General features: G+C 44.2%; 1 protein-coding gene across 4 annotated transcripts in view; it reads right to left on the minus strand.

Moving 5' to 3' along the window:
- The window catches only part of LOC135512730 (phosphatidylinositol 4-phosphate 5-kinase type-1 gamma-like), a 73,073-nt gene that overhangs the window by 17,192 nt on the left and 29,777 nt on the right, over positions 1-26,104 (minus strand). For 3 of the 4 annotated variants that reach the window (XM_064935049.1, XM_064935048.1, XM_064935045.1), the window contains exons 5-13: positions 25,040-25,157; positions 7,004-7,156; positions 4,190-4,489; positions 3,645-3,844; positions 3,426-3,509; positions 1,967-2,015; positions 710-794; positions 421-582; positions 92-263 (exon numbers count right to left, since the gene is read on the minus strand). In XM_064935049.1, the coding sequence (XP_064791121.1) occupies positions 92-263; positions 421-582; positions 710-794; positions 1,967-2,015; positions 3,426-3,509; positions 3,645-3,844; positions 4,190-4,489; positions 7,004-7,156; positions 25,040-25,157 (1,323 nt within the window). The remainder of the gene's footprint in view (positions 1-91; positions 264-420; positions 583-709; positions 795-1,966; positions 2,016-3,425; positions 3,510-3,644; positions 3,845-4,189; positions 4,490-7,003; positions 7,157-25,039; positions 25,158-26,104) is intronic. The other variant, XM_064935046.1, reaches the window with a different exon arrangement.

A 26,104-nucleotide genomic window follows, 5' to 3' on the forward strand; every position in this document is an offset into this window, starting at 1 on the left:
TGTTTTTTATTTTATTCTCATGAAAAGGACATGCTCCACATGCATCATGAAAACATGCTCCAGAAATAGGACATTGTGTCCATAGCAGTACCTTCTCTCAGAGCTGTTGTTCTGGTACCTGTAGCGGGGGTGCTCTGCTCCAGCGTCTGAGGGAGACCTCTCTGGGATGGACAGAGAGGTGGTGGAGGAGAGCGTGGTGGCGATGGAGGCTGTGGTCGCCTCCTCAAATGACGGAGGGGTGCAGGGGAGGAGGTCTGGTCGCCCTGAGAGAAAGACAGAAGGGGGAGAGAGAATCAGAACGGGTTGTCAAAACACCTGCATCCAGTCTCCGTTAACAGCTAGGTTAAAATGATAGCGCAGTGTGAATAAGGTGGAGTATGTGATGGGGGGGGGGGGTCTGCATGGTCTAGTACCCCCTACCCTCGTCCTCCAGCGTGGGGAAGCTGCGTGCTCCTCTCAGGTCGTAGATGTTGTCGTCTCTCTCAGAGGGCAGCTGGCTGGCTGACCAGGCGGCCCCGGGGCCAGTGTACTTAGTCACCGTCAGGCCCACACGGCCCTTCTTAATGGGAGAAGACTTCAAGGCTGCAGAACACACACAAGAGGAATAACATCACGAAGGGAACACTTGTCCCTTAGTGAATTAAGCAGTGGAAGCGGTGTGTCTGTCAGTCTGACTGACTGGTAATCTAGTCTGATCAGGTCTACTCACATGAGCTCTTCTTAAACACAGTGCTGCTCATAAATTTGAAGAACCTGTCTGCATAGAAGCCAGGACGGTGGACTGATACGGTGTCCTGAGAGAGAGAGAGAGAGGGAGAGAGAGAACAAAAACACGTTTAAATACAGCGTCTCCCCATATGCTGTACGTCTCCCTGCATGGCCTACAGTATGAATCCTCTCTCTCTACAGGGGGCCAGAAGAAAATAACACTTCCTCATCCCTTCCTATTATTCAGAGGTAAGCATCACTGCAGCTGAATAAATACCGATCTGTGTATGTGTAGGTTGTGTTAACTCTGAGAATATATAGCCCCTAATCATTCACTCATTATGCTGGTTTCACAACACGTCACAGAGACAGGGTGAGAAAATAAGGTGATGTACACCAGGCCTGTTAGACAAGAGGGGGAGGGAAAAATAAGAAAGAAAAAAAGAAAGAAAGAAAGAAAGAAAGAAAGAAAGCAAAAAAAGAGAGAGCGAGAGACTGTGGTTCTATACTAAGAGCATCCTGGAGATGATGTCTGAGAGGAAAGAGGGGAGTCTGAGGTGCTTGAGGTCAGAGCCAGAGGATCTGTTAGAGATGAGGAGGAGGCGGAGGAAGCTCTTACTGGATCACTGAGTACATGTGTATTGGACAGATTTAATAAGGAGGCTACACACACACACACACACACTACTTAGACAAGTGGCCTGAAGGACCTGTACTGTTGCACTGACACACAAGACCAAACACACACAAAAGGCTACCCTGCTTCTCCTCAATAGCTCAACCTGTCTGTATAGCTGTGACTTCATCAATAAATGCATGATGAAAAAGAATGGCAGGGTATAGTGCACACCCAGACAGAGGGGGGGGGGCAGACAGACGCTAGCTTGCTGTTCAATGATTAAAACCACACAGCTGGTCAAAGCTGTTTGTCTGGGAGGAGCTGAGGTAAGACAGACTGTCTTGTCCATAAGAAGGACAAGAGTCAGGAGTTTTTCCAAAACACATGACCTGAGCGGGAAAAACTCTAGGCTCCACTCATAGGTCACATGATCAGGAAAGTCTTGGCACCTAAGCATGACCAAAGAAAACCTCGACCAGTCACAAGACTTGGCCACAGAATAGCATTACATAACCCATAAGCCAGAGAAGAAAGGGATATTGGAAATGATTATGTTCATAAAGAGCTCAGATATGATTACAGAGTCCACTGTAATAAGAAATACAAATGAAGAGGGATTATGACGAACGTGAAACTCACCCCATCATGAACCATAGCCTTCCATGTGTGCTCCAGCTTCTTTATTAGCCTGGAACCCGAAAGAAATAACAGTCAAACGTTTGATATTCAAAATGCATTAAGGTCACAGAGACAAATACAGTATAAACAGCGGCAGCCATCCACGGCTACAGGCTGTTTTCTACACTGATGGAGGCTGAATACTTTGTTACACTTATGAAGCTGGGAGGCTAGTTCTACATGACAGAGAGTGACTGAATGAGTTATAATATATACTGAGCAAAAACATAAAAATGCAACACGCAACAATTTCAAAGATTTTACTGAATTACAGTTCATATAAGGAAATCAGTCAATTGAAATGTATTCATTAGGCCCTGATCTATGGATTTTACATGACTGGGAATACAGATATGCATCTGTTGATCACAGATACCTTAAAAAGAAAAGGTAAGGGCGTTTTTCAGAAAACATGTCCGTATCTGTTGTGGCCACTATCTGCCTCATGCCTCTTTCGCATAGAGTTGATCAGGCTGTTGATTGGGGCCTGTGGAATGTTGTCCCACTCCTCTTCAATGGCGGTGCGATGTTGCTGGATATTGGCGGGAACTGGAACACGCTGTCATACACGTTGATCCAGAGCATCCCAAACATGCTCAATGGGTTACGTGTGATGAGTATGCAGGACATGATTGAACTGGGTAAAGATCCTTGCGAAATGGGGCTGTACATTATCATGCTGAAACATGGGTGGATGAAGGATACGACAATGGATCTCGTCACGGTATCTCGGTGCATTCAAATTGCCATCGATAAAATGCAATTGTGTTCGTTGTCTGTAGCTTATGCCTGCCCATACCATAACCCCACCGCCACCATTGACATCAGCAAACTGCTCGCCCACACAACGCCATACACGTGGTCTGCTGTTGTGAAGCTGGCTGGACGCACTGCCAAATTTTCTAAAACGACGAGGCGGCTTATGGTAGAGAAAATGACCATTCAGTTATCTGGCAACAACTCTGGTGGACATTCCTGCAGTAAGCATGCCAATTGCTTGCTCCCTCAAAACAGCAAAGACATCTACGGCATTGTGCTGTGTGACAAAACTGCACATTTTAGAGTAGCCTTTTATTGTCCCCAGCACAAGATGCACCTGTTTAATGATCACTAACAGGGATGTAAACAAATTTGTGCAATTTGTTGAGAAATAAGCTTTTTGTGTAAATGGAACATTTCTGGCATCTTTTATTTCCGCTAACGCAACATGGTGTGTTTATATTTTTGTACAGTGTAGTTTCTTGGGTCATATTCATTAGGACCCATACTGAAGAAAATAGGGACTTATCTGAACTTCTCCAATAAGAAATGTACATTTTCATTTCCGTTCCAAAACGTTTTGCTACAGTGTACCCTAATGAACACGACTCTGTATAATTGATATGATGAATGGGTATGTGTATGACTGAATGGTTATAACCTGTAGGATTGCAGGATGTCTATGATTCCGATGTAGAGGAGTAGACGCTCTCCTTTCCCATTGACTGCTGGGATGCCTCCCATCCTACAGAGACAAACATGAAGAGATAAAGTGAGATACAAAAGGTGACACTGACAAACAGAGATATACAAGGAGACAACAAGCAACACTCATAGGCCCACACACACACCCAGCCTGTCACACGTCTCAGTCACTCACGTGTCGTCTGTTTCGATAGACTCCCCGCAGGCAGCCCCTCCCTGGATAGACTCCATGGCGGTGGAGTAGAGGGCCTTCTGGGCCACGGGCCTCTTCTCATCCTTCTCTCCTCCCTCCATCTGCTGCTCCCTCTCTGCCTGGTCGATGTTATGGACCCCCAGCAGCAAGCTGTAGTCCATGATCTTAAAGCTCTCCAGCACCTGGGAACATACACAGAGACATGGGTCCCGGTTATGGGACTGAGCCAGGCCTTTCAACCCTATGAACAGGTCCACAGGTCAATGGAGTCCTTCTTAATGATCTTCAGGGCATTAAAAAGTTAACCTGTACTGCAGTGCCATATAAAACATTTGCAACACAGTGGATGATGTAATCGCACAGTCAGGGGCATATTTTATAAATGTATTTAATTATGAACTTGCTGCTTGGCGTCAAAGAGAGTTTGTCATATTACATTTGCTCTCAACTGTAGGTTTCAAACCAGGTCAATGTATAATTTAAACCCTTATAGCAATGGGTCCGAAAACCCGGCTGGTTTTCCTCACCAAACAGTCTCTCTGCAGGGTCTTGACCAGAGCGCTGTACATATCCTGGTCCAGCATCAGGCCATCCTGTAGGTCCTGCATGAAGTCCAGGTCTTTGAAGGTGGGCTTGGCTTTCTGTCTCTCCTTCTTGGAGGCACAGCGTTTATACGTGGAGCCCTTCAGGTCAAACTTGAGGTGCATGCGGACGGCGCGCGGTAGAACATTGTTCATGACCACCATGCGGATGTTCTTACCACCAGATTGGATGCAGTACAGGCCGAAGAACTTGGGAAGCAGGGTGCGAGGGTTCTGGTTGAGGTTCTGGATAGCGAGAGAGACAGTGTGAGAAAAAGGCCGATGGCACCAAGGCCAGACCAAGAGCACAGGGCAGTATTGGAACAAACAGTCCATGATTTGGTACCACAAGACCAAACTAACCTTCACAATATTCAAAACACATGAATAGGCAAAAAAAAGGCAGAAAGCAATAACCCAAAGCACGAGCCGTTTAAACACATCTAATTCACCCTTCAGTAAAAATATCTCCTTATCATCAATCTTCCCATTTAAATTAGGTTAACCAAGCGACACGTTGCAAAAACATTGACCGTAACCTCCTGAATTCCATTAAAGTAATGACAGAGGAGCCTGCTCCTTATCCACTCAAAAACAACTGCTGGCTGGCTGGCTGGCTGGCAGACAGGCAGACAGACAGGCAGACAGACAGAGAGCAAGTGGGGGAGAGAGAGATAGAGAGGGAAAGAGGGGCGACAGAAAGGGTTCGGAGGGGGCCAGAGGGGCCGCAGGACTCCAACAGCAGCCTGCTGAGGGTGCCTTCAGGCTTTTAGGCCACAGCCAGTGACCTTCACAGGAAAGACCGACTGAGGCATGATAGAGAGTAGGAGGAAGAGAGGAATGGAGAAAAACAGAGGGAGAGAGGGAGGGAACCCATATCCTCCAGCCACAGACGACCCATCTGTCCATGAGTGGAGGGCACAGCGCTGACAAGTCAACAACAGACACGTGAGAGAGAGAGAGAGCGGGGGAGGAACAACAGGGATAGAGAAAGAGAGATGTGAGAGGATGAGAACAAGTGAAAGCGTAACAGAGAATAGAGCTTGGCATGGAAACATATTAAATGGGGGAGAAAACATGCAAGGAAAATAATAGCATGAGTGTGCAAAACAAGTGTGAGTGGTAAAAGTGAGGGTGGCACGGACGTCTGTTACATCACCATGCTTTGCATTTTGCCCCCAACCCAGTCCTGTCAGGTGCTGCAGACGTGTAGAGTTGCTCTGCTGCCTGTGTATGTGTGTGTGTCTCCCCACTGTGTCTTAGTCAGTCAGTCTCAGTCTGTTATGGCTTCAGGCTATAGACAACCTGCATGGCTCAGAATCTCTGGGCTCCTTAACTCGTATACCTAAAACACCCATAAGAATCGTGCAACTGCAATGGTCTGGATCCCAAAGTGTGGAAAAGGTCTGTGTAAATGTGTGAGTCTTCCTGTTCTCATGTAATAATGCTCTGTTGGTACATGAATCTCCACAAGCTTAGCCCAACCAGGAACCTAAAATAGGAAGATGGACATACATGGAGTTGTTGCTATTTAAACAGAGTTCTACTGAAGTGTGACCAGCATGGCTAACAAAGGCTCAACAACATCCTGCTTCTGTTACACAGTGACAAGGGCCTTACAAGGCTTGATGACCTCCAGTTATCTGCAGTCCAGACCAGGAATAGGCAACTGGCCACCCAGGCCCTCTGATCAATTTAGTCAGGGTCTCAACTTACTGCTGCGAGGTAGAATACATACGGTGCAATTTTGAAATTTGGTTGTGCATCAACAGTTTCTCTCTTATGTCGGTCTCTGATTGTTACTCAATTAGCCCATGTCAGATAATTATTTTTTAGATTGGTAAATTAGTCTAGCGGCCAGCTATCTAAACTTGTAGTGATCAAGGTCAAATTACTGCAAACATTTCTCTCTATCCTATGGCAAAATGTGTAGATTTGCAGGAAACTAGCTTTTAAAACTGCAACATTTTCTCTACAGCACATGGCAAAATGTGTAGAATTGCACGGAATTAACTCTAAAACACATGGAGTTCAGATGTTGTGGCCCTCCACCCCCATCAAAGTCGCCAATCCCTAGTCGAGACAATGAATGTACCAAGGTGTAAAGCAGGTAGGCAGAGTTTGGGATTGGAGCAATGAAGTGTGTAAGGATGGGATCAGTAAAAACATGGGCTTCATCACCCTTTGTGTCAAAAGGAATTTCAGATTCTTCAGGAAAGATAGAGTCTCTGCTTGTAGAGTGAGTGGGATTACAATGAAGAGTGTAGTATGTGAAAGAATTATGCAGGGTGTGTGCGCACGTGCATGCACGGGTATCTGTACGTGCATGCTTGTGTGTGTGTGTGTGTGTGTGTTTCTGTATATGTGTGAACACGTCCGTTTGTGTATGTGTAAGTGCGTGCATGTTGTGAGTGTGTATTGCGAGTGTGTATTGAGAGTGTGTATTTAATTTTTTGTAATTTTTTTTATTTATTTTACTTAGGCAAGTCAGTTAAGAACAAATTCTTATTTTCATTGATGGCCTAGGAACAGTGGGTTAACTGCCTGTTCAGGGGCAGAACGACAGATTTGTACCTTGTCAGCTCGGGGATTTGAACTTGCAACCTTTCGGTTACTAGTCCAACACTCTAACCACTAGGCTACCCTGCCGCCCCATTGCAAGTGCGTACTGCGAGTGCGTATTGCGAGTGTGTATTGCGAGGGTGTATTGTGTGTGCGTATTGTGAGTGTGTATTGTGTGTGTGTGGGGTCATATCTCACCATGTAGTATCCAGGCAGCAGCTTCTGCAGAAACTCTGCCTCCTTGTGCATGACGGTCTTGATGATGAACTCATCGTCCTTGGTCAGGTAGAACACAGAGCCACTGGCTCCGGGGTTGGACAACTCAATCAGGGGCTCGTTACACAGGGAGTACTAGAGACACAGAGATAAAAGAACACATACACACAGCCACAGACACAGAGGGACACTGGTCAGATTGGGTAAAAGCACTGAAAAACTGAAATAAAAGAACATTTCTGGTTGAAAACAAATATCACTTTTGGGGGTTAGATATTAATCCTCCTTAGAAAAGCAGTGAATCAAGACAATAGTTTCTCCATAATCCATTACCTACGCCTTGTTGCGCTCCATTATTTTCTTTAGAGACAGCAAAACGATATCTGAAAACCCTGTCTATGTGGTAGTGGAAATGAGATGCTCTAATAAAGTGAGATGAAACGAGGACAAGCTAGAAACAACACCCTGTTGAAACACGCACAGCAGGAGACAGACATCCCAATCAGACAGTATTGGGAATGAGGGATGGAAGGACGGTCGGGAGGGGAGGACGGGATGGATGGAGAGAACGGTTGAGAGAGTGAGACCCAAATGGGAGAGAGAGATGAGAAAGGGGAAAAGAGAGGAAGGGAGAGAGAGGAGTGAGGAAGACAGAGGTAGAGAGAGGACGCGAGAGTAAGAGAGAAGGGACCCTGAGTGCAGAGAGCACGAGCACTGGCCCCAGGCACTGTGATGAATCACTGAGGCAGGAACACCTCGCACACACACACGTGGCCAGTCTCACACACACACACTACATTTTATTTAACTGGACAAGCCAGTTAAGAACAAATTCTTATTTACAATGACGGCTTACACTTGCCAAACCCAGATGACGCTGGGCCAATTGTGCACCGCCCTATGGGACTCCCAATCACGGCCGGTTGTGATTAGAGGTCGACCGATTAATCGGAATGGCCGAATAATTAGGGCCGATTTCAAGTTCTCATAACAATCGGTAATTTGAATTTTTGTACGCTGATTACATTGCACTTCACGAGGAGACTGAGTAGCAGGCTGACTACCTGTTATGCGAGTGCAGCAAGGAGCCAAGGTAAGGTGCTAGCTAGCATTAAACTTATCTTATAAAAAACAATCAATCTTCACATAATCACTAGTTAACTACACATGGTTGATGATATTACTAGTTTATCTAGCTTGTCCTGCGTTGCATATACTCAATGCGGTGCCTGTTAATTTATCATTGAATCACAGCCTACTTCGCCAAATGGGGGATTTAACAAGCACATTCGTGAAAAAAGCACTGTCGTTGCACCAATGTGTACCTAACCATAAACATCAATGCCTTACTTAAATTCAATACAGAAATATTTTTAAACCTGCATATTTAGTTAATATTGCCTGCTAACATGAATTTCTAGGGAAATTGTGTCACTTCTCTTGCGTTCTGTTCAAGCAGAGTCAGGGTATATGCAGCAGTTTGGGCCGCCTGGCTCGTTGCGAACTGTGTGAAGACCATTTCTTCCTAACAAAGACCGTAATTCATTTGCCAGAACTGTACATAATTATGACATAACATTGACGGTTGTGCAATGTAACAGCAATAATTAAACTTAGGGATGTCACCCATTCGATAAAATACAGAACGGTTTTGTATTTCACTGAAATAAACGTTTTGTTTTCGAAATTATAGTTTCTGTATTTGATCATATTAATGACCTATGGCTCGTATTTCTGTGTGTTATTATATTATAATTGTCACATCCTGACCTTAGTTCCTTTTTTATGTTTCTGTTCTAGTTTGGTCAGGGTTTGAGTTGGGGTGGGCAGTCTTGTTTTTCTATGTTTTCCATTTCTGTGTTTGGCCTGGTATGGTTCTCAATCAGAGGCAGCTGGCGATTGTTGTCTCTGATTGAGAATCATACTTAGGTAGCCTGTTTTCCCCATTTTGGTTGTGGGTGATTGTTTTCTGTTTTGTGCATATTCCTTACAGAACTGTTTCGTTTTCGCTCTTTATTATTTTTGTCATTTCAGTGTTCAGTTTATTTTGTTTATTAAAATTAACACTTACCACGCTGCACCTTGGTCCTCTTCTCCTTCACCAGACAAAAACCGTTACAATAATTAAGTCTATGATTTGATAGAGCCGTCTGACTGAGCGGTGGCAGGCAGCAGCAGGCTCGTAAGCATTCATTCAAACAGCACTTTCCTGCATTTGCCAGCAGCTCTTCGCTGTGCTTCAAGCATTGCGCTGTTTATGACTTCAAGCCTATCAACTCCCGAGATTAGGCTGGCAATACTACAGTGCCTATTAGAACATCCAATAGTCAAAGGTATATGAAATAGAAATAGTATAGAGAGAAATAGTCCTATAATAACTACAACCTAAAACTTCTTACCTGGGAATATTGAAGACTCGTGTTAAAAGGAACCACCAGCTTTCATATGTTCTCATGTTCTGAGCAAGGAACTTAAACGTTAGCTTTTTTACATGGCACATATTGCACTTTTACTTTCTTCTTTTTTGCATTATTTAAACATGTTTCATTATTTATTTGAGACTAAATTGATTTTATTGATGTATTATATTAAAATAAGTGTTCATTCAGTAATGTTGTAATTGTCATTACACTATATATATATATATACACACACACACACACACACACACACACAAAAAATGTCTGATTAATCGGGATGAGCTTTTTCTGGTCCTCCAATAATCGCTATCGGCGTGGAAAAATCATAATCAGTCGTCCTCTAGTTGTGATACAGCCTGGATACAAACCAGGGTGGCTGTAGTGACGCCTCAAGCGTTGAGATGCAGTGCCTTAGACCGCTGCACCACCCAGGAGCCCTGAATGCAGACCCTCAGAGAGACAGATGCAACTAATGCACAAAGGATCTTAAAATAGCCCAGGTCCATATGTTTATACATGAGACGGTCTGTTCCTTCAGGGGCTTCTGTAACGAGCTGCTCAGGTTGGGCTGACATCTCATCTCTGCTGTGTTCCGATGTGTGTGTCTAGACCAGAACCCCAGTGTGCTTAACACATAACCAACCCTAGGTTAATGACAGACAGAGACACTTCACAATTCACTGCCCCAGCGAATTGTGAACGCAGCCCCCCGGAGCGGTTAGCCCTTGTGGCTTGGACCATGGATTGTCCTGGGCTTATTGCTGCCCTGCAACAACACCAGGCCTATTTTGCTCCAGAGAGTAGCTCATTGTTCTCGTTGGCGACATCTTCCCTGCGACCTGCCCTGTCTGCAACCGTGAGGGTAACAGCGTAGCCTACGTTGCTACCATGACAAAGACCAAAGCTGGTGAGAGTACTGATCGATCACAGGTGAAGGATCTTTTAAACAAGCAAAAATAGTTCTACAAGCAGTTGTTACAACAACAAGAAAATAGCTTCAAGTGTTGTGTCCAAATATCAGTGGAGTCAACTACTAAAATAATGGATGACCTGACCAGAGAGGTCCAGGACCTGAAGAACAGTTTGCAGTTCTCCCAGGGTCAGCTCAATGAGTCTAAACAGGAGAACACCAAGATGACAGCAATCCATAAGTCATTGAGAGAGGATATCAGTTCTGTATGTGAATCCATGATAACAATGGAGAAATTAGCATATCTCAAGGGAAAATAAAGATGGAACAACATTGTTGTGGACGGAATTGCAGAATCTCCACGAGACCTGGACGGAGTTTGAAGACAAAGTGAGGGAAATTTTCATTGAGAAACTGAAGATGGACAACAGGAAGATTGAGATAGAGCTCGCCCACAGACCTGGAAAACCCACCACCGGCCCAGATGACGGGCCCAGGCCTATAGTGGTCAAGTTCCTGAGGTTCAAGGACAAGCTAGCTGTTCTGGAAAGAGACAAACACTTCAAAGGGACGTACATCTTCTAGTAATTTCTGAGAGTCACTTAGATAATTCCTTTGATTATACAGCAGTAGCAATATAAGGAGATAACATTTACAAAAGAGACAGGAATGCTTATAGGGGAGGTATTGCTATATATATATATATATATATACTGCTCAAAAAAATAAAGGGAACACTAAAATAACACATCCTAGATCTGAATGAATGAAATATTCTTATTAAATACTTTTTTCTTTACATAGTTGAATGTGCTGAAAATCACAAAATCGCACAAAAATGATCAATGGAAAACAAAATTATTCAACCCATGGAGGTCTGGATTTGGAGTCACACTCAAAATTAAAGTGGAAAACCACACTACAGGCTGATCCAACTTTGATGTAATGTCCTTAAAACAAGTTAAAATGAGGCTCAGTAGTGTGTGTGGCCTCCACGTGCCTGTATGACCTCCCTACAATGCCTGGGCATGCTCCTGATGAGGTGGCGGATGGTCTCCTGAGGGATCTCCTCCCAGACCTGGACTAAAGCATCCGCCAACTTCTGGACAGTCTGTGGTGCAACGTGGTGTTGGTGGATGGAGCGAGACATGATGTCCCAGATGTGCTCAATTGGATTCAGGTCTGGGGAACCGGCGGGCCAGTCCATAGCATCAATGCCTTCCTCTTGCAGGAACTGCTGACACACTCCAGCCACAAGAGGTCTAGCATTAGGAGGAACCCAGGGCCAACCGCACCAGCATATGGTCTCACAAGGGGTCTGAGGATCTCATCTCGGGTACCTAATGGCAGTCAGGCTACCTCTGGCGAGCACATGGAGGAATGCCACCCCACACCATGACTGACCCACCGCCAAACCGGTCATGCTGTAGGATGTTGCAGGCAGCAGAACGTTCTCCACGGCGTCTCCAGACTCTGTCACATGCTCAGTGTGAACCTGCTTTCATCTGTGAAGCGCACAGGGCGCCAGTGGCGAATTTGCCAATCTTGGTGTTCTCTGGCAAATGCCAAATGTCCTGCACGGTGTTGGGCTGTAAGCACAACCCCCACCTGTGGACGTCGGGCCCTCATACCACACTTATGGAGTCTGTTTCTGACCGTTTGAGCAGACACATGCACATTTGTGGCCTATATATATATATATATATAGTCTAAAGACTATTATATTTTGTTATGGGAAGTTCGCCTCTTTTCACTGACTCAGATCTTTCACTCATTCAGTTAAAAAAACAAATATTTCAGAGGAGAGCGTATTAATCCAGCTGTAAAATCAATTGCGGTGTTTGTATGTTTTTGTTGGCCCCTATGTTTTGTTTGGTCAGGGTGTGATCTGAGTGGGTATTCTGAGTTGTGTGTCTAGTTTGTCTGTTTCTGTGTTTGGCCTGATATGATTCTCAATCAGAGGCAGGTGTTAGTCATTGTCTCTGATTTGGAACCATATTTATGTAGCCTGTTTGGTGTTGGCTTTTGTGGGTGATTGTTCCTGTCTCTGTGTTTGCACCAGATAGGGCTGTTTTGGTTTTTCACATTTCTTGTTTTGTTAGTCTATTCATGTATAGTTTCTTGATTAAAGAACCATGAATAATAACCACTCTGCGTTTTGGTCCGCCTCTCCTTCAACTCAAGAAAACCGTTACATGCTGTCACGTTCTGACCTTTATTTCCTTTGTTTTGTCTTTATTTAGTATGGTCAGGGCGTGAGTTGGGTGGGCAGTCTATGTTTGTTTGTTCTATGATTTGGGTATTTCTATGTTTCGGCCTAGCTGTCTGCTCAAGAGGAAGTTTCTCACTGTAAACCAGTGCCTATAATCTGGTTCAGGTTATTAATCAACCTATCAGGGCGTTTACAAACACTACAGGAACTAGATCACATTTTTACTAATACTGTAGAACTTTGTTCTAAAGCTGTATCCATACCCATTAGATGCAGTGATCACAATATAGTGGCTAATTCCAGGAAAGCCAAAGTTCCAAAAGCCGGGCCTAAAATAGTGTATAAGAGATCATACAAAATATTTAGCTGTAACTCTTATGTGGATGATGTAACAAATATGTCACTAAACTCAACAAAAAGAAGACGGAACTGTATTATGAAGCCAAGATCGATGATAAATGAGTACTTTAAAGTACTTTAAATTAAAATACAAATTCAACTCCATCTTTCATCAAATCAGATGACTTATTAATCACAAAACCATTTGATATTGGCATTTATTTTTGATTACTTCATTGGCAAAATGGCCAAACTTAGGCAGAAAATGCCAACAATGAACAGTGAGCCATCTTATTCATGCCTAAAAAAAAACAACTCATGAAAGAAAAGCATTGAAAGTTTGAATTTTGTAAAGTTAGTGTTGGAGAGGTGGAACAATTGTTATTGATCAATAATGACAAACCTCCTGGCATTGACAACTTAAGTGGAAACATATTGAGGATAGTAGCTGGCTGTATAACCACTCCTATCTGTCATATCTTTAATCTGAGCCTTGAGAAAATTGTTTGCCCTCAGGCCTGGAAGGAAGGCAAAGTCAGTCCGCTAACCAAGAATGGTAAAGCGGCCTCTACTGGTTCTAACAGCCGACCGATCAGCTTGCTGCCAGCTTTTAGCAAACTGTTAGAAAATGTCTCTGTAAACAAATTAAAAGACTTTCGGTATGCCTTTAGAGAAGGGCACTCAACATGTACTCTACACACACAAATGACCAGGGTCGCAACTTTCACTGGGGACATGACCCTCCCACATGAATTGGGTGTGCTTTAGGACCATGCGGACACCTCAGAGCGGTAGGGTAGGCTGTTTTCCGGTTTCAGACGGCTGGATATAGGACCGCACAGACACCACAGAGCATGCACGGACAGGCTGTGTGAAGGCAAAACTTCTGATAGGCTGGCGTATAGAACCAGCACGAGAGATATGAACCAAATCCAATTTGATTAGTCACATGTGCCGAATACAACAGGTGTAGTAGACCTTACAGTGAAATGCTTACTTACGAGCCCCTAACCAACAATGCAGTTAAAAAAAATACGGATAAGAATAAGAAATAAAAAGTAAAAAGTAATTAAAGAGCAGCAGTAAAATAACAATTGTGAGACTGTATACATGGGGGTAGCGGTACAGAATCAATGTGCAGGGGCAGGGGTTTAGAAGCTTCTTGGAACTAGACTTGGCGCTCCAGTACCGCTTGCCGTGTGGTATGACTAGGGTGGCTGGAGTCTTTGACAATTTTAAGGGCCTTCCTCTGACATCGCCTGGTACAGAGGTCCTGGACGGCAGGAAGCTTGGCCCCAGTGATGTACTGGGCCGTTCGCACTACCCTCTGTAGTGACTTGCGGTCGGAGGCCGAGCAGTTGCCGCACCCGGCAGTGATGCAACCAGAAATAAAATTGTATTGGTCACATACACATGGTTAGCAGATGTTAATGCGAGTGTATGCTTGTGCTTCTAGTTCCGGTCGTGCAGTAATATCTAACAATTGCACAACAACTACCATATACACATAAAAGTGTAAAGGAATGAATAAGAATATGTACATATTAATATATGGATGAGCGATGGCTGAACGGCATAGGCAAGATGCAGTAGATGGTATAGAGTGGCATTGTTTAAAGTGACTAGTGAAACATTTATTACATCCAATTTGTAATTATTAAAATGGCTAGAGATTTGAGTCAGATGTTGGCAGCAGTCACTCAATGTAAGTAATGGCTGTTTAACAGTCTGATTTATTTTTATTTTTTTATTTCACCTTTATTTAACCAGGTAGGCTAGTTGAGAACAAGTTCTCATTTACAACTGCGACCTGGCCAAGATAAAGCATAGCAGTGTGAACAGACAACACAGAGTTACACATGGAGTAAACAATTAACAAGTCAATAACACAGTAGACAAAAAAAGGGGAGTCTATATACAATGTGTGCAAAAGGCATGAGGAGGTAGGCGAATAATTACAATATTGCAGATTAACACTGGAGTGATAAATGATCAGATGATCATGTACAGGTAGAGATATTGGTGTGCAAAAGAGCAGAAAAGTAAATAAATAAAAACTGTGGGGATGAGGTAGGTGAAAATGGGTGGGCTATATACCAATAGATTATGTACAGCTGCAGCGATCGGTTAGCTGCTCAGATAGCTGATGTTTGAAGTTGGTGAGGGAGATAAAGATCTCCAACTTCAGCGATTTTTGCAATTCGTTCCAGTCACAGGCAGCAGAGTACTGGAACGAAAGTCGGCCGAATGAGGTGTTGGCTTTAGGGATGATCAGTGAGATACACCTGCTGGAACGCGTGCTACGGATGGGTGTTGCCATCGTGACCAGTGAACTGAGATAAGGCGGAGCTTTACCTAGCATGGCCTTGTAGATGACCTGGAGCCAGTGGGTCTTACGACGAATATGTAGCGAGGGCCAGCCGACTAGAGCATACAAGTCGCAGTGGTGGGTAGTATAAGGTGCTTTAGTGACAAAACGGATGGCACTGTGATAAACTGCATCCAGTTTGCTGAGAAGAGTGTTGGAAGCAATTTTGTAGATGACATCGCCGAAGTCGAGGATCGGTAGGATAGTCAGTTTTACTAGGGTAAGCTTGGCAGCGTGAGTGAAGGAGGCTTTGTTACAGAATAGAAAGCCGACTCTTGATTTGATTTTCTATTGGAGATGTTTGATATGGGTCTGGAAGGAGAGTTTGCAGTCTAGCCAGACACCTAGGTACTTATAGGTGTCCACATATTCAAGGTCGGAACCATCCAGTGTGGTGATGCTAGTCGGGCATGCGGGTGCAGGCAGCGATCGGTTGAAAAGCATGCATTTGGTTTTACTAGCGTTTAAGAGCAGTTGGAGGCCACGGAAGGAGTGTTGTATGGCATTGAAGCTCGTTTGGAGGTTAGATAGCACAGTGTCCAATGACGGGCCGAAAGTATATAGAATGGTGTCATCTGCGTAGAGGTGGATCAGGGAATCGCCCGCAGCAAGAGCAACATCATTGATATATACAGAGAAAAGAGTCGGCCCGAGAATTGAACCCTGTGGCACCCCCATAGAGACTGCCAGAGGACCGGACAGCATGCCCTCCGATTTGACACACTGAACTATGTCTGCAAAGTAATTGGTGAACCAGGCAAGGCAGTCATCCGAAAAACCGAGGCTACTGAATCTGCCGATAAGAATATGGTGATTGACAGAGTCGAAAGCCTTGGCAAGGTCGATGAAGACGGCTCCACAGTACTGTCTTTTATCGATGGCGGTTATGATGTCGTTTAGTACCTTGAGTGTAGCTGAGGTGCACCCGTGACCAGCTCAGAAACCAGATTGCATAGCGGAGAAGGTACGGTGGGATTCGAGATGGTCAGTGACCTGTTTGTTGACTTGGCTTTCGAAGACCTTAGATAGGCAAGCCAGAATGGATATAGGTCTGTAACAGTTTGGGTCCAGGGTGTCTCCCCCTTTGAAGAGGGGGATGACTGCGGCAGCTTTCCAATCCTTGGGGATCTCAGACGATATGAAAGAGAGGTTGAACAGGCTGGTAATAGAGGTTGCGACAATGGCGGCGGATAGTTTCAGAAATAGAGGGTCCAGATTGTCAAGCCCAGCTGATTTATACGGGTCCAGGTTTTGCAGCTCTTTCAGAACATCTGCTATCTGGATTTGGGTAAAGGAGAACCTGGAGAGGCTTAGGTGAGGAGCTGCGGGGGGGCCGGAGCTGTTGGCCGAGGTTGGAGTAGCCAGGCGGAAGGCATGGCCAGCCGTTGAGAAATGCTTGTTGAATTTTTCAATAATCATGGATTTGTCGGTGGTGACCGTGTTCCCTAGCCTCAGTGCAGTGGGCAGCTGGGAGGAGGTGCTCTTGTTCTCCATGGACTTCACAGTGTCCCAGAACTTTTTGGAGTTGGAGCTACAGGATGCAAACTTCTGCCTGAAGAAGCTGGCCTTAGCTTTCCTGACTGACTGCGTGTATTGGTTCCTGACTTCCCTGAACAGTTGCATATCGCGGGGACTGTTCGATGCTATTGCAGTCCGCCACAGGATGTTTTTGTGCTGGTCGAGGGCAGTCAGGTCTGGAGTTAACCAAGGGCTGTATCTGTTCTTAGTTCTGCATTTTTGAACGGAGCATGCTTATCTAAAATGGTGAGGAAGTTACTCTTAAAGAATGACCAGGCATCCTCAACTGACGGGATGAGGTCAATGTCCTTCCAGGGTACCCGGGCCAGGTCGATTAGAAAGGCCTGCTCACAGAAGTGTTTTAGGGAGCGTTTGACAGTGATGAGGGGTGGTCGTTTGACTGCGGCACCGTAGCGGATACAGGCAATGAGGCAGTGGTCGCTGAGATCCTGATTGAAGACAGCGAAGGTGTATTTGGAGGGCCAGTTGGTCAGGATGACGTCTATGAGGGTGCCCTTGCTTACAGAGTTAGGGTTGTACCTGGTGGGTTCCTTGATGATTTGTGTGAGATTGAGGGCATCTAGCTTAGATTGTAGGACTGCCGGGGTGTTAAGCATATCCCAGTTTAGGTCACCTAACAGAACAAACTCTGAAGCTAGATGGAGGGCAATCAATTCACAAATGGTGTCCAGGGCACAGCTAGGAGCTGAGGGGGGTCGGTAGCAGGCGGCAACAGTGAGCGACTTATTTCTGGAGAGAGTAATTTTCATGATTTTTGATGACCTTGAAATAGAAGCTGTTTAACACTCTCTCGCTCCCAGCTTTGATGCAGCCCAGTCCGCTGCAGCCCAGTCGATGAGAATGGGGGTGTGCTCGGTCCTCTTTTTCCTGTAGTCCACAATCATCTCCTTTTTCTATGAACAGAGGCAGCTGCTGTCTTTGTTGTGCTTTTTCTCAGAGTTGTAAAAACAAGCAGAGCAGAAACTGGATACTCTTTAGTTGACTGTTCTAGTTGGGACGGTAACTGCTGTTTGGCAGAAAAATATTGCTATTCTTTTTTGCCTCAATCACAGTAGACTTAAATCAAACGATTAAAACCAGGGGCTAAACAATTACAAACCAATATATTTTTTTCAGCGCAATGTGAGTTTTTTAGTCAGTATAGCAATGTAACATTATTGATCTAGCAGTTTCCCTAGCGAATTCCCTACTTTTCACACTGACATGGTATAAACAGCTCTACAGGCATCCCTGTCATGGTTCACAGTCAGTACACAACACTATGCTCATCATGTCTTGGGGATCAGATGGTGACAGGTGTCCCAGCAAGGTCAGACAGACAGGGAAGACCAGTCTACAGAGCTCACGTGAATTTTGCAGTATATTATAACAATCAGTGAATGGATACAAAGTTCCATCTTGAGTTGATGGGTAAGTTACATTCTGGGATCAGGGAATAATGGTCATCTCAATTGATGAACCATTGATTCTGTTCATGGATGGAATCAATGTATAAATGTACACCAAAGTAATTCTTTGTCGTGCCTCATCTGAGCAGTGTCAGATGGTGACAGGGGTCTCATCAGGGTCAGGCAGCCAGGGAAGACCAGTCTGTGACGGAGCGGAGGGGAATTTTTGCAGATACAACTCTTTATTTTCTCTTTGCAGCAAACATTGGAAATACAAGAAGCTTCAAAGATTGAAAGTATTTTAAGGCATTATGGGAAACCTCTAAAGTTAATTTCCAAACTGTTGGGTTGATAGAGGCTTTTCCCGATGACACAAAACATGTCAAACAAGAATGTGAGGAAGACCTGGGATACACTATTGATGATGATGATGAATGAATACAGATATGTTAGAATGCCCAGTCATGTTCATGTAAGGACTGCAGTTTAAGACCATCCATAGAACATCCTATATGCCAGTGAAACTGAATATCATGCACACAGAAATGTAATTCCTCTGCTGGAAGTATAAAATGCAAAAGGGAACATATTTGCATATGTTATGGTCTTGTGAAGACTGGCTGAATTATGACAAAGAGTATGTTATTTTATCTCAACATGTCTACAGATTCTCCCTTATCCCCGTTTTTGTTTGCTTGGAAATGTTGATACTGGAGACTTATCAGAAGAAACTAAATACAGGGAAATCCTTGAGGGAAACCTGTTTCAGTCTTCCAGAGATTTGAGACTGGGACGGAGGTTCACCTTCCAGCAGGACAATGACCCTAAGAACACTGCTGAAGCTACACTTGAGTGGTTTTAGGGGAAACATTTAAATGTCTTGGAATGGCCTAGTCAAAGCCCAGACCTCAATCCAATTGAGAATCTGTGGTATGACTTACATATTGCTGTACACCAGCGGAACCCATCCAACTTGAAGGAGCTGGAGCAGTTTTGCCTTAAAGAATGGGCAAAAATACCAGTGGCTAGATGTGCCAAGCTTTGCACCTTCAAAGTGGTAGGCATGTTGTGTAAATCAAACGATACAAGCCCCCAAAACCCATTTAAATTCCAGGTTGTAAGGCAACAAAATAGGGAAATGCCAAGGGGGTGAATAGTTTTGCAAGCCACTGTATCTAATAGGACACAGAGAAGAAGCCCATTTTTATTATCAACTTCTTAACTAACTAATCAATATGCTTTTTAAGAGACCGCTTTTTCATCTATCCAGATGCCCAGATATTTGTAAGCAGGGACACTATCAATATGGACAAAGTACCCATGCTTAAATCATCAACGTTATTTTTATGCGCTCTAGAGAACAATACATATTTAGTTTCACCTGCATTCAGTACTAATTTCAGGTCAATAAAGTTGCTTTGTAATACAATGAAGGCAGACTATATTTCATATATAGCCTGGTCAACATGGGGGCAATAGCATACACAACACTTTAATGGAAGCTTCTCTTGGCACTCTTCTTTTCTATTTTTACCAATGAACTGCCACTGACATTAAACAAAGCCTGTGTGTTCATATATGCTGATGATTCAACCCTATACGCGTCAGCAACTAGTGAAGTCGCTGCAACCTTAGAGTTACAGTCAGTTTTAGAATAGGTGGCCAGTAATAAACTGGTCCTGAACATCTCTTAAACGAAGAGCATTGAATTTGGTAAAAAATCATTCCCTAAGTTCTAAACCTCAGCTGAATCTGGTAATGAATGGTGTGGCTGTTGAGCAAGCTGAGGAGGCTAAATTACTTGGTGTTACCTTAGATTGTAAACTGTCATGGTCAAAACGTATAGATTCAATCGTTATAAAGATGGGGAGAGGTCTGTCCATGATAGAGATGCTCTGATTTTTTTACACCACACTCCACAAAGCAAGTCCTGCAGGCTCTAGTTTGATCTCAGCTTGATTATTGTCCAGTCATATGGGTCAAGTGCTGCAAAGAAAGTTAAGCTGCAGCCGGCCCAGAACAAAGCGGCACGTTTTGCTCTTCATTGTAATCTGAGAGCTAATATCAATACTATGCATGCCAGTCTCTTGAGGAAAGGCTGACTGTATCACTTCTTGTTTGTATAAGAAACATTAATGCGTTAGATATTCCAAATTGTTTGCATGGTCAACGTATAGCTCTGACACACACTTACTCCACCAGACATGCCACCAGAGGTCTTTTCACAGTCCCCAGGTCCAGAACACACTTACTCCACCAGACGTCTTTTCACAGTCCCCAGGTCCAGAACAGATTTACAGAAACATACAGTATTATACAGAGCCATGAGTGCATGGAACTCCCTTCCATCTCATATAGCGCAAGTGAACAGCAAACCTGGTTTAAACAAACAAATAAAGCAACACCTCTACCCCATGTGACCTACTTGTTGTGTCTATGTACTGCCATGTATGTGTAACTGATTGTGCGTGCGCACACACACACACCACACACACACACATACACACACACACACACATGTTTTAAATGCATGTAAATTGTAAAGTCGTTGTCTATAATGTCGGACCTCAGTAAGACTAGCTGTAGCCATTGGCGATGGCTAATGGGGATCCTAATAAAATATTTAAAAAAACAATTAATTACTCCCATACAGCTCTGGAGTGGAGGGAAGGAGCTGTTTACTGGGTTATTTTGGGGATTATGGTTGTTTGTGTTTGTGGAATAGGCACACTGGTGTATTTTCTGTACAGTACAGTCATGGACAAAAGTTGAGAATAACACAATTATTAATTTTCACAAAGTTTGCTGCTTCAGTGTCTTTAGATATTTTTGTCAGATGTTACTATGGAATACTGAAGTATCATTAGCAGCATTTTATAAGTGTCAAAGACTTTTAATGACAATTACATGAAGTTGATGCAAAGAGTCAATATTTGCAGTGTTAACCCTTCTTTTTCAAGACCTCTGCAATCCACCCTGGCATGCTGTCAATTAACTTCTGGGCCACATCCTGACTGATGGCAGCCCATTCTTGCATAATCAATGCTTGGAGTTTGTCAGAATTTGTGGGGTTTTCTTTGTCCACGACATCTCTTAAGGATTGACCACAAGTTCTCAATGGGATTAAGGTCTGGGGAGTTTCCTGGCCATGGACCCAAAATATTGATGTTGTTTTTGTTTCCCGAGCCACTGAGTTATCACTTTTGCCTTATGGCAAGGTGCTCCATCATGCTGGAAAAGGCATTGTCCGTCACCAAACTGTTCCTGGATGGTCGAGAGAAGTTGCTCTCGGAGGATGTGTTGGTACCATTCTTTATTTGTGGCTATGTTGTTCGGCAAAATTGTGAGCGAGACCACTCCCTTGGCGGAGAAGCAACCCTACACATGAATGGACTCAGGATGCTTTACTGTTGGCATGACACAGGACTGATGGTAGAGCTCACCTTGTTTTCTACGGACAAGCTTTTTTCCGGATGCCCCAAACAATCGGAAAAGGGATTTATCAGAGAAAATGACTTTACCCCAGTCCTCAGCAGTCCAATCCCTGTACCTTTTGCAGAATATCAGTCTGTCCCTGATGTTTTTCCTGGAGAGGAGTGGCTTCTTTGCTGCCCTTCTTGACACCAGGCCATCCTCCAAAAGTCTTCGGCTCACTGTGCGTGCAGATGCACTCACACCTGGTTGCTGCCATTCCTGAGCAAGCTCTGTACTGGTGGTGCCCCGATCACGCAACTGAATCAACTTTAGGAGATAGTCCTGGCTCTTGCTGGACTTTCTTGGGCGCCCTGAAGCCTTCTTCAAAACAATTGAACCGCTCTCCTTGAAGTTCTTGATGATCCAATAAATGGTTGATTTAGGTGCAATCTTACTGGCAGCAATATCCTTGCCTGTGAAGCCCTTTTCGTGCAAAGCGATGATGACGGCATGTGTTTCATTGCAGGTAACCATGGTTGACAGAGGAAGAACAATTATTCCAAGCACCACCCTCCTTTTGAAGCTTCCAGTCTGTTATTCGAACTCAATCGGCATGACAGAGTGATCTCCAGCCTTGTCCCCGTCAACACTCACACCTGTGTTAATGAGAGAATCACTGACATCACTGAAATTACTGGCTGGTCCTTTTGTGGCAGGGCTGAAATGCAGTGGAAATGTTTTTTGGGGATTCAGTTCATTCGCATGGCAAATAACATTCTGGAGTATATACAAATTGCAATCATACAAACTGAGGCAGCAGACACTGTGAAAATGTATAAGTGTGTCATTCTCAAAACTTTTGGCCACGACTGTACACTGCTATTTGCTATTCAGAAAATCAATACAAACAGAATTTGCCCATATACTCTACTGTAGCTCTGTACATTGTTGTCCAAAATGGAACAAAGGAATAACTAAGACCAAATTCTTGCATTGTGTCTGTACATGTTGATACACAGCCAAACACAATGCCAGTCAGCCAGCACAGATACAATGTGACAAGGGCTATGAGGTATGACACTATGTCTATCGCACGCACGCATTATTATGTCATAGCTAGGGTTGGCAGGGTAATTGTATAACCGTTCATTGTTGATTAACTTCATTTAAGTCGACAAGCTTTACCCAAAAGCAGTAAAGTAACAGTAAGCCTGCCCCACACTGAACAGACAGTTTTAGAATTGTGTTGTAGAACAATTATAGTGCTTTAAACTGACTGAAGACGGGACTGCAGGACATTAAAAAAATACAAGACCTGTGTGCAGTTGAGTCCGTTTCCACGGTAACATGGACTCTTTACAGCGATGAAACTTTGTTGCTCCTTGTTTCAGCAAAGTGTTGTTGCAAACGAGTATGAGGAAATGCATGCAAAAAAAGGCTTACCAAAAAAAGGGAACACTGGGCCTCCCGGGTGGCGCAGTGGTTAAGGGGCGCTGTATTGCAGTGCCAGCTGTGCCACCAGAGACTCTGGGTTTTGAGAAAATGCACGTTTTTATTTTATGGTTGACAATTAACCGTCATCCAAAATTCCATGACCGTCACGTCACAGCCCTAGTCATAGCGAAACACACAAGGACATGTGTGCATCCTATTTGTCATGTACACAGACATAACACATGCCCAGACTGCTGACCACTCACGGAGGAGCAGTGACTCACTCTGCCACCACACTCACCACTTCCCCAGACCTCCTCTGGGCCTATCCATCTCTCTGACCAGACTTCTTATAGCACCCCCCAACCCTTCTCTGGCCCTCCCCAGCCTTCATCGTCTCTACTCACCATTTCTCCCTTTGCCGTCCCCATCTCTGCTTCTCCCAGCCTAATATCCCTATTCATCCACACAGTATTTCTTAGCCCATTTCTTCTGCTCTCCCAAACTCTCCAACCCTGCCTGTCCCTCCCCCGTCTCTCCTGATATTCTTCCCAATCTCTCTCCAGCAGTGACTCGTGCCTGCCTGTCTGGTGGGAGAAATCACGCTCCCAGTCATGGTGCTACATTGCCTGCTGTGCTGCTGGCAGCAGGCTGGACCGAGAGGGAGGGAGAGGGCAGCAGGCGGTGGGAGTGTTGGCTAAGACCAGGACACAGCAGGTGGACTGGATACCTCAGTCTCTCTATACAGGGAGCCTCTGAACAGCTTTTGTACAGAGACCTGCTTCTGTCACCAAGAGAGTACTCCAAGGCTCGATCTTAGGTCCCACGCTCTTCTCAATTTAAATCAACAACATATCTTAAGCAGTAGGAAGCTCTCTCATCCAATTACATGCAGACGATACAGTCTTATACTCAGCTGGCCCCTCCCCGTATTTTGTGTTGTGTTAAACGCTCTACAACAAAGCTTTCTTAGTGTCCAACAAGCTTACTCTGCCCTTAACCTTGTTCTGAGCACCTCCAAAACAAAAATCATGTGGATTGGTAAGAAGAATGCCCCTCTCCCCACAGGTGTGATTACTACCTCTGAGGGTTTAGAGCTTGAGGTAGTCACCTCATACAAGTACTTGGGAGTATGGCGAGAAGGTACACTGTCCTTCCCTAAGCACATATCAAAGCTGATTCAGATGACCATCCTACCTACATCATTTATAGATCGGTAGGTAAGGGTGCTCTCGAGCAGCTAGATGTTCTTTACCATTCAGGATTCAGATTTGCCACCAATGCTCCTTATAGGACATATCCCTGCACTCTACACTCCTGTTAAACTGGTCTCTCCACTTACTGACAGTTGTGGCTGCTTCATGTGATGTATTGTTGTCTCTACCTTCTTGCCTTTTGTGCTGTTGTCTGTGCCCAATAATGTTTGTACCATGTTTTGTGCTGCCATGTTGTGTTGCTGCCATGCTATGTTGTCGTCTTAGGTCTCTCTTTATGTAGTTTTTGTCTCTCTTGTCCTGATGTGTGTTATGTCCTATTTGTTATTATTTAAAAAATACTAATAATAATCCCAGCCCCCGCAGGAGGCCTTCTGCCTTTTGGTAGGCCATCAGTGTAAATAAGAATTTGTTCTTAACTAACTTGCCTGTTAAATAAAGGTTAAATAAATAAAACAAAATAAAAAGTGGGATCAGGAATTGGTGCACTAGCTACCCTAAAACCATTCCTCAACACTGACCTATTAAATCAAATTGTATTTGTAATGCACTGAATACAACAGTGCACCTTGCACCGTACAGTGAAATGCTTACTTACAAGCCCTTAACCAACAATGCTTTAAGAAGTTAAGAACAATAAGTGTTAAGTAATAAATAGAAGTAAAAAATTGAAAATGAATGCTCCTCTGTTCATTCTGGATATCTAATGTATGGTGACACCATGCTATGTGTTCATGTCTGTTGTCATGTTTGAAAAAGGATAGAGTTACATGTTCTTACCAGGTAGTCATCAGGCCTGATCCCGAAGAGCTCCCTGAAGTAGCGGAAGGCCACAGGAGCATACGTCTTGAAGCGGAAGTCTGGGAAGTGGTGGGCTGGAGTCAGATTGCTGCCTTCACTGGGACCAGGAGAGAAGGAGAAAGGCTTTTAGATATGGGATTTTGTGTTAAATGCTCTACAACAACGCTTTCTTAGTGTCCAACAAGCTTTCTCTGCCCGTAACCTTGTTCTGAACACCTCCAAAACAGAGGTACATGAGTCTTCAATATTCCCAGGTAAGAAGTTCTAGGTTGTAGTTATTATAGGAATTATAGGACTAATTCCCTCTATATCATTTGTATTTCATTAACCTTTGACTATTAGATGTTATTATAGGCACTTTAGTATTGCCAGTGTAACAGTATAGCTTCTGTCCCTCTCCTCGCTCCTCCCTGGGCTCGAACCAGCAACACAACGACAACAGCCACCATCAAAGCAGCGTTACCCATGCAGAGCAAGGGGAACAACTACTAGAAGGCTCAGAGCGAGTGACGTTTGAAACGCTATTAGCGTGCGCTAACTAGCTAGCCATTTCACTTCGGTTACACCAGCCTCATCTCGGGCGTTGATAGGCTTGAAGTCATAAACAGTGCAATGCTTGATGCACAACAAAGAGCTGCTAGCAAAACGTACAAAAGTGCTGTTTGAATGAATGTTTACGCGCCTGCTTCTGCCTACCACCGCTCAGTCAGATACTTAGAGACTTGTATGCTCAGTCAGATTATATGCAACGCAGGACACGCTAGATAATATCTAGTAATATCATCAACCATGTGTAGTTAACTAGTGATTATGATTGATTGTTTTTTATAAGATAGGTTTAATGCTAGCTAGCAACTTACCTTGGCTTACTGCATTCGCGTAACAGGCAGTCTCCTTGTGGAGTGCAACGAGAGCGAGTCAGGTTGTTATTGCATTGGACTAGTTAACTATAAGGTTGCGAGATTGGCTCCCCCGGGCTGACAAGGTGAAAATCTGTTGAGGTAGTTAACCCACAGTTCCTAGGCCGTCATTGAAAGTAAGAAT

This window comes from Oncorhynchus masou, chromosome 24 (genome assembly GCF_036934945.1).
Source record: "Oncorhynchus masou masou isolate Uvic2021 chromosome 24, UVic_Omas_1.1, whole genome shotgun sequence".
NCBI classification, from domain to species: Eukaryota; Metazoa; Chordata; class Actinopteri; order Salmoniformes; family Salmonidae; genus Oncorhynchus; species Oncorhynchus masou.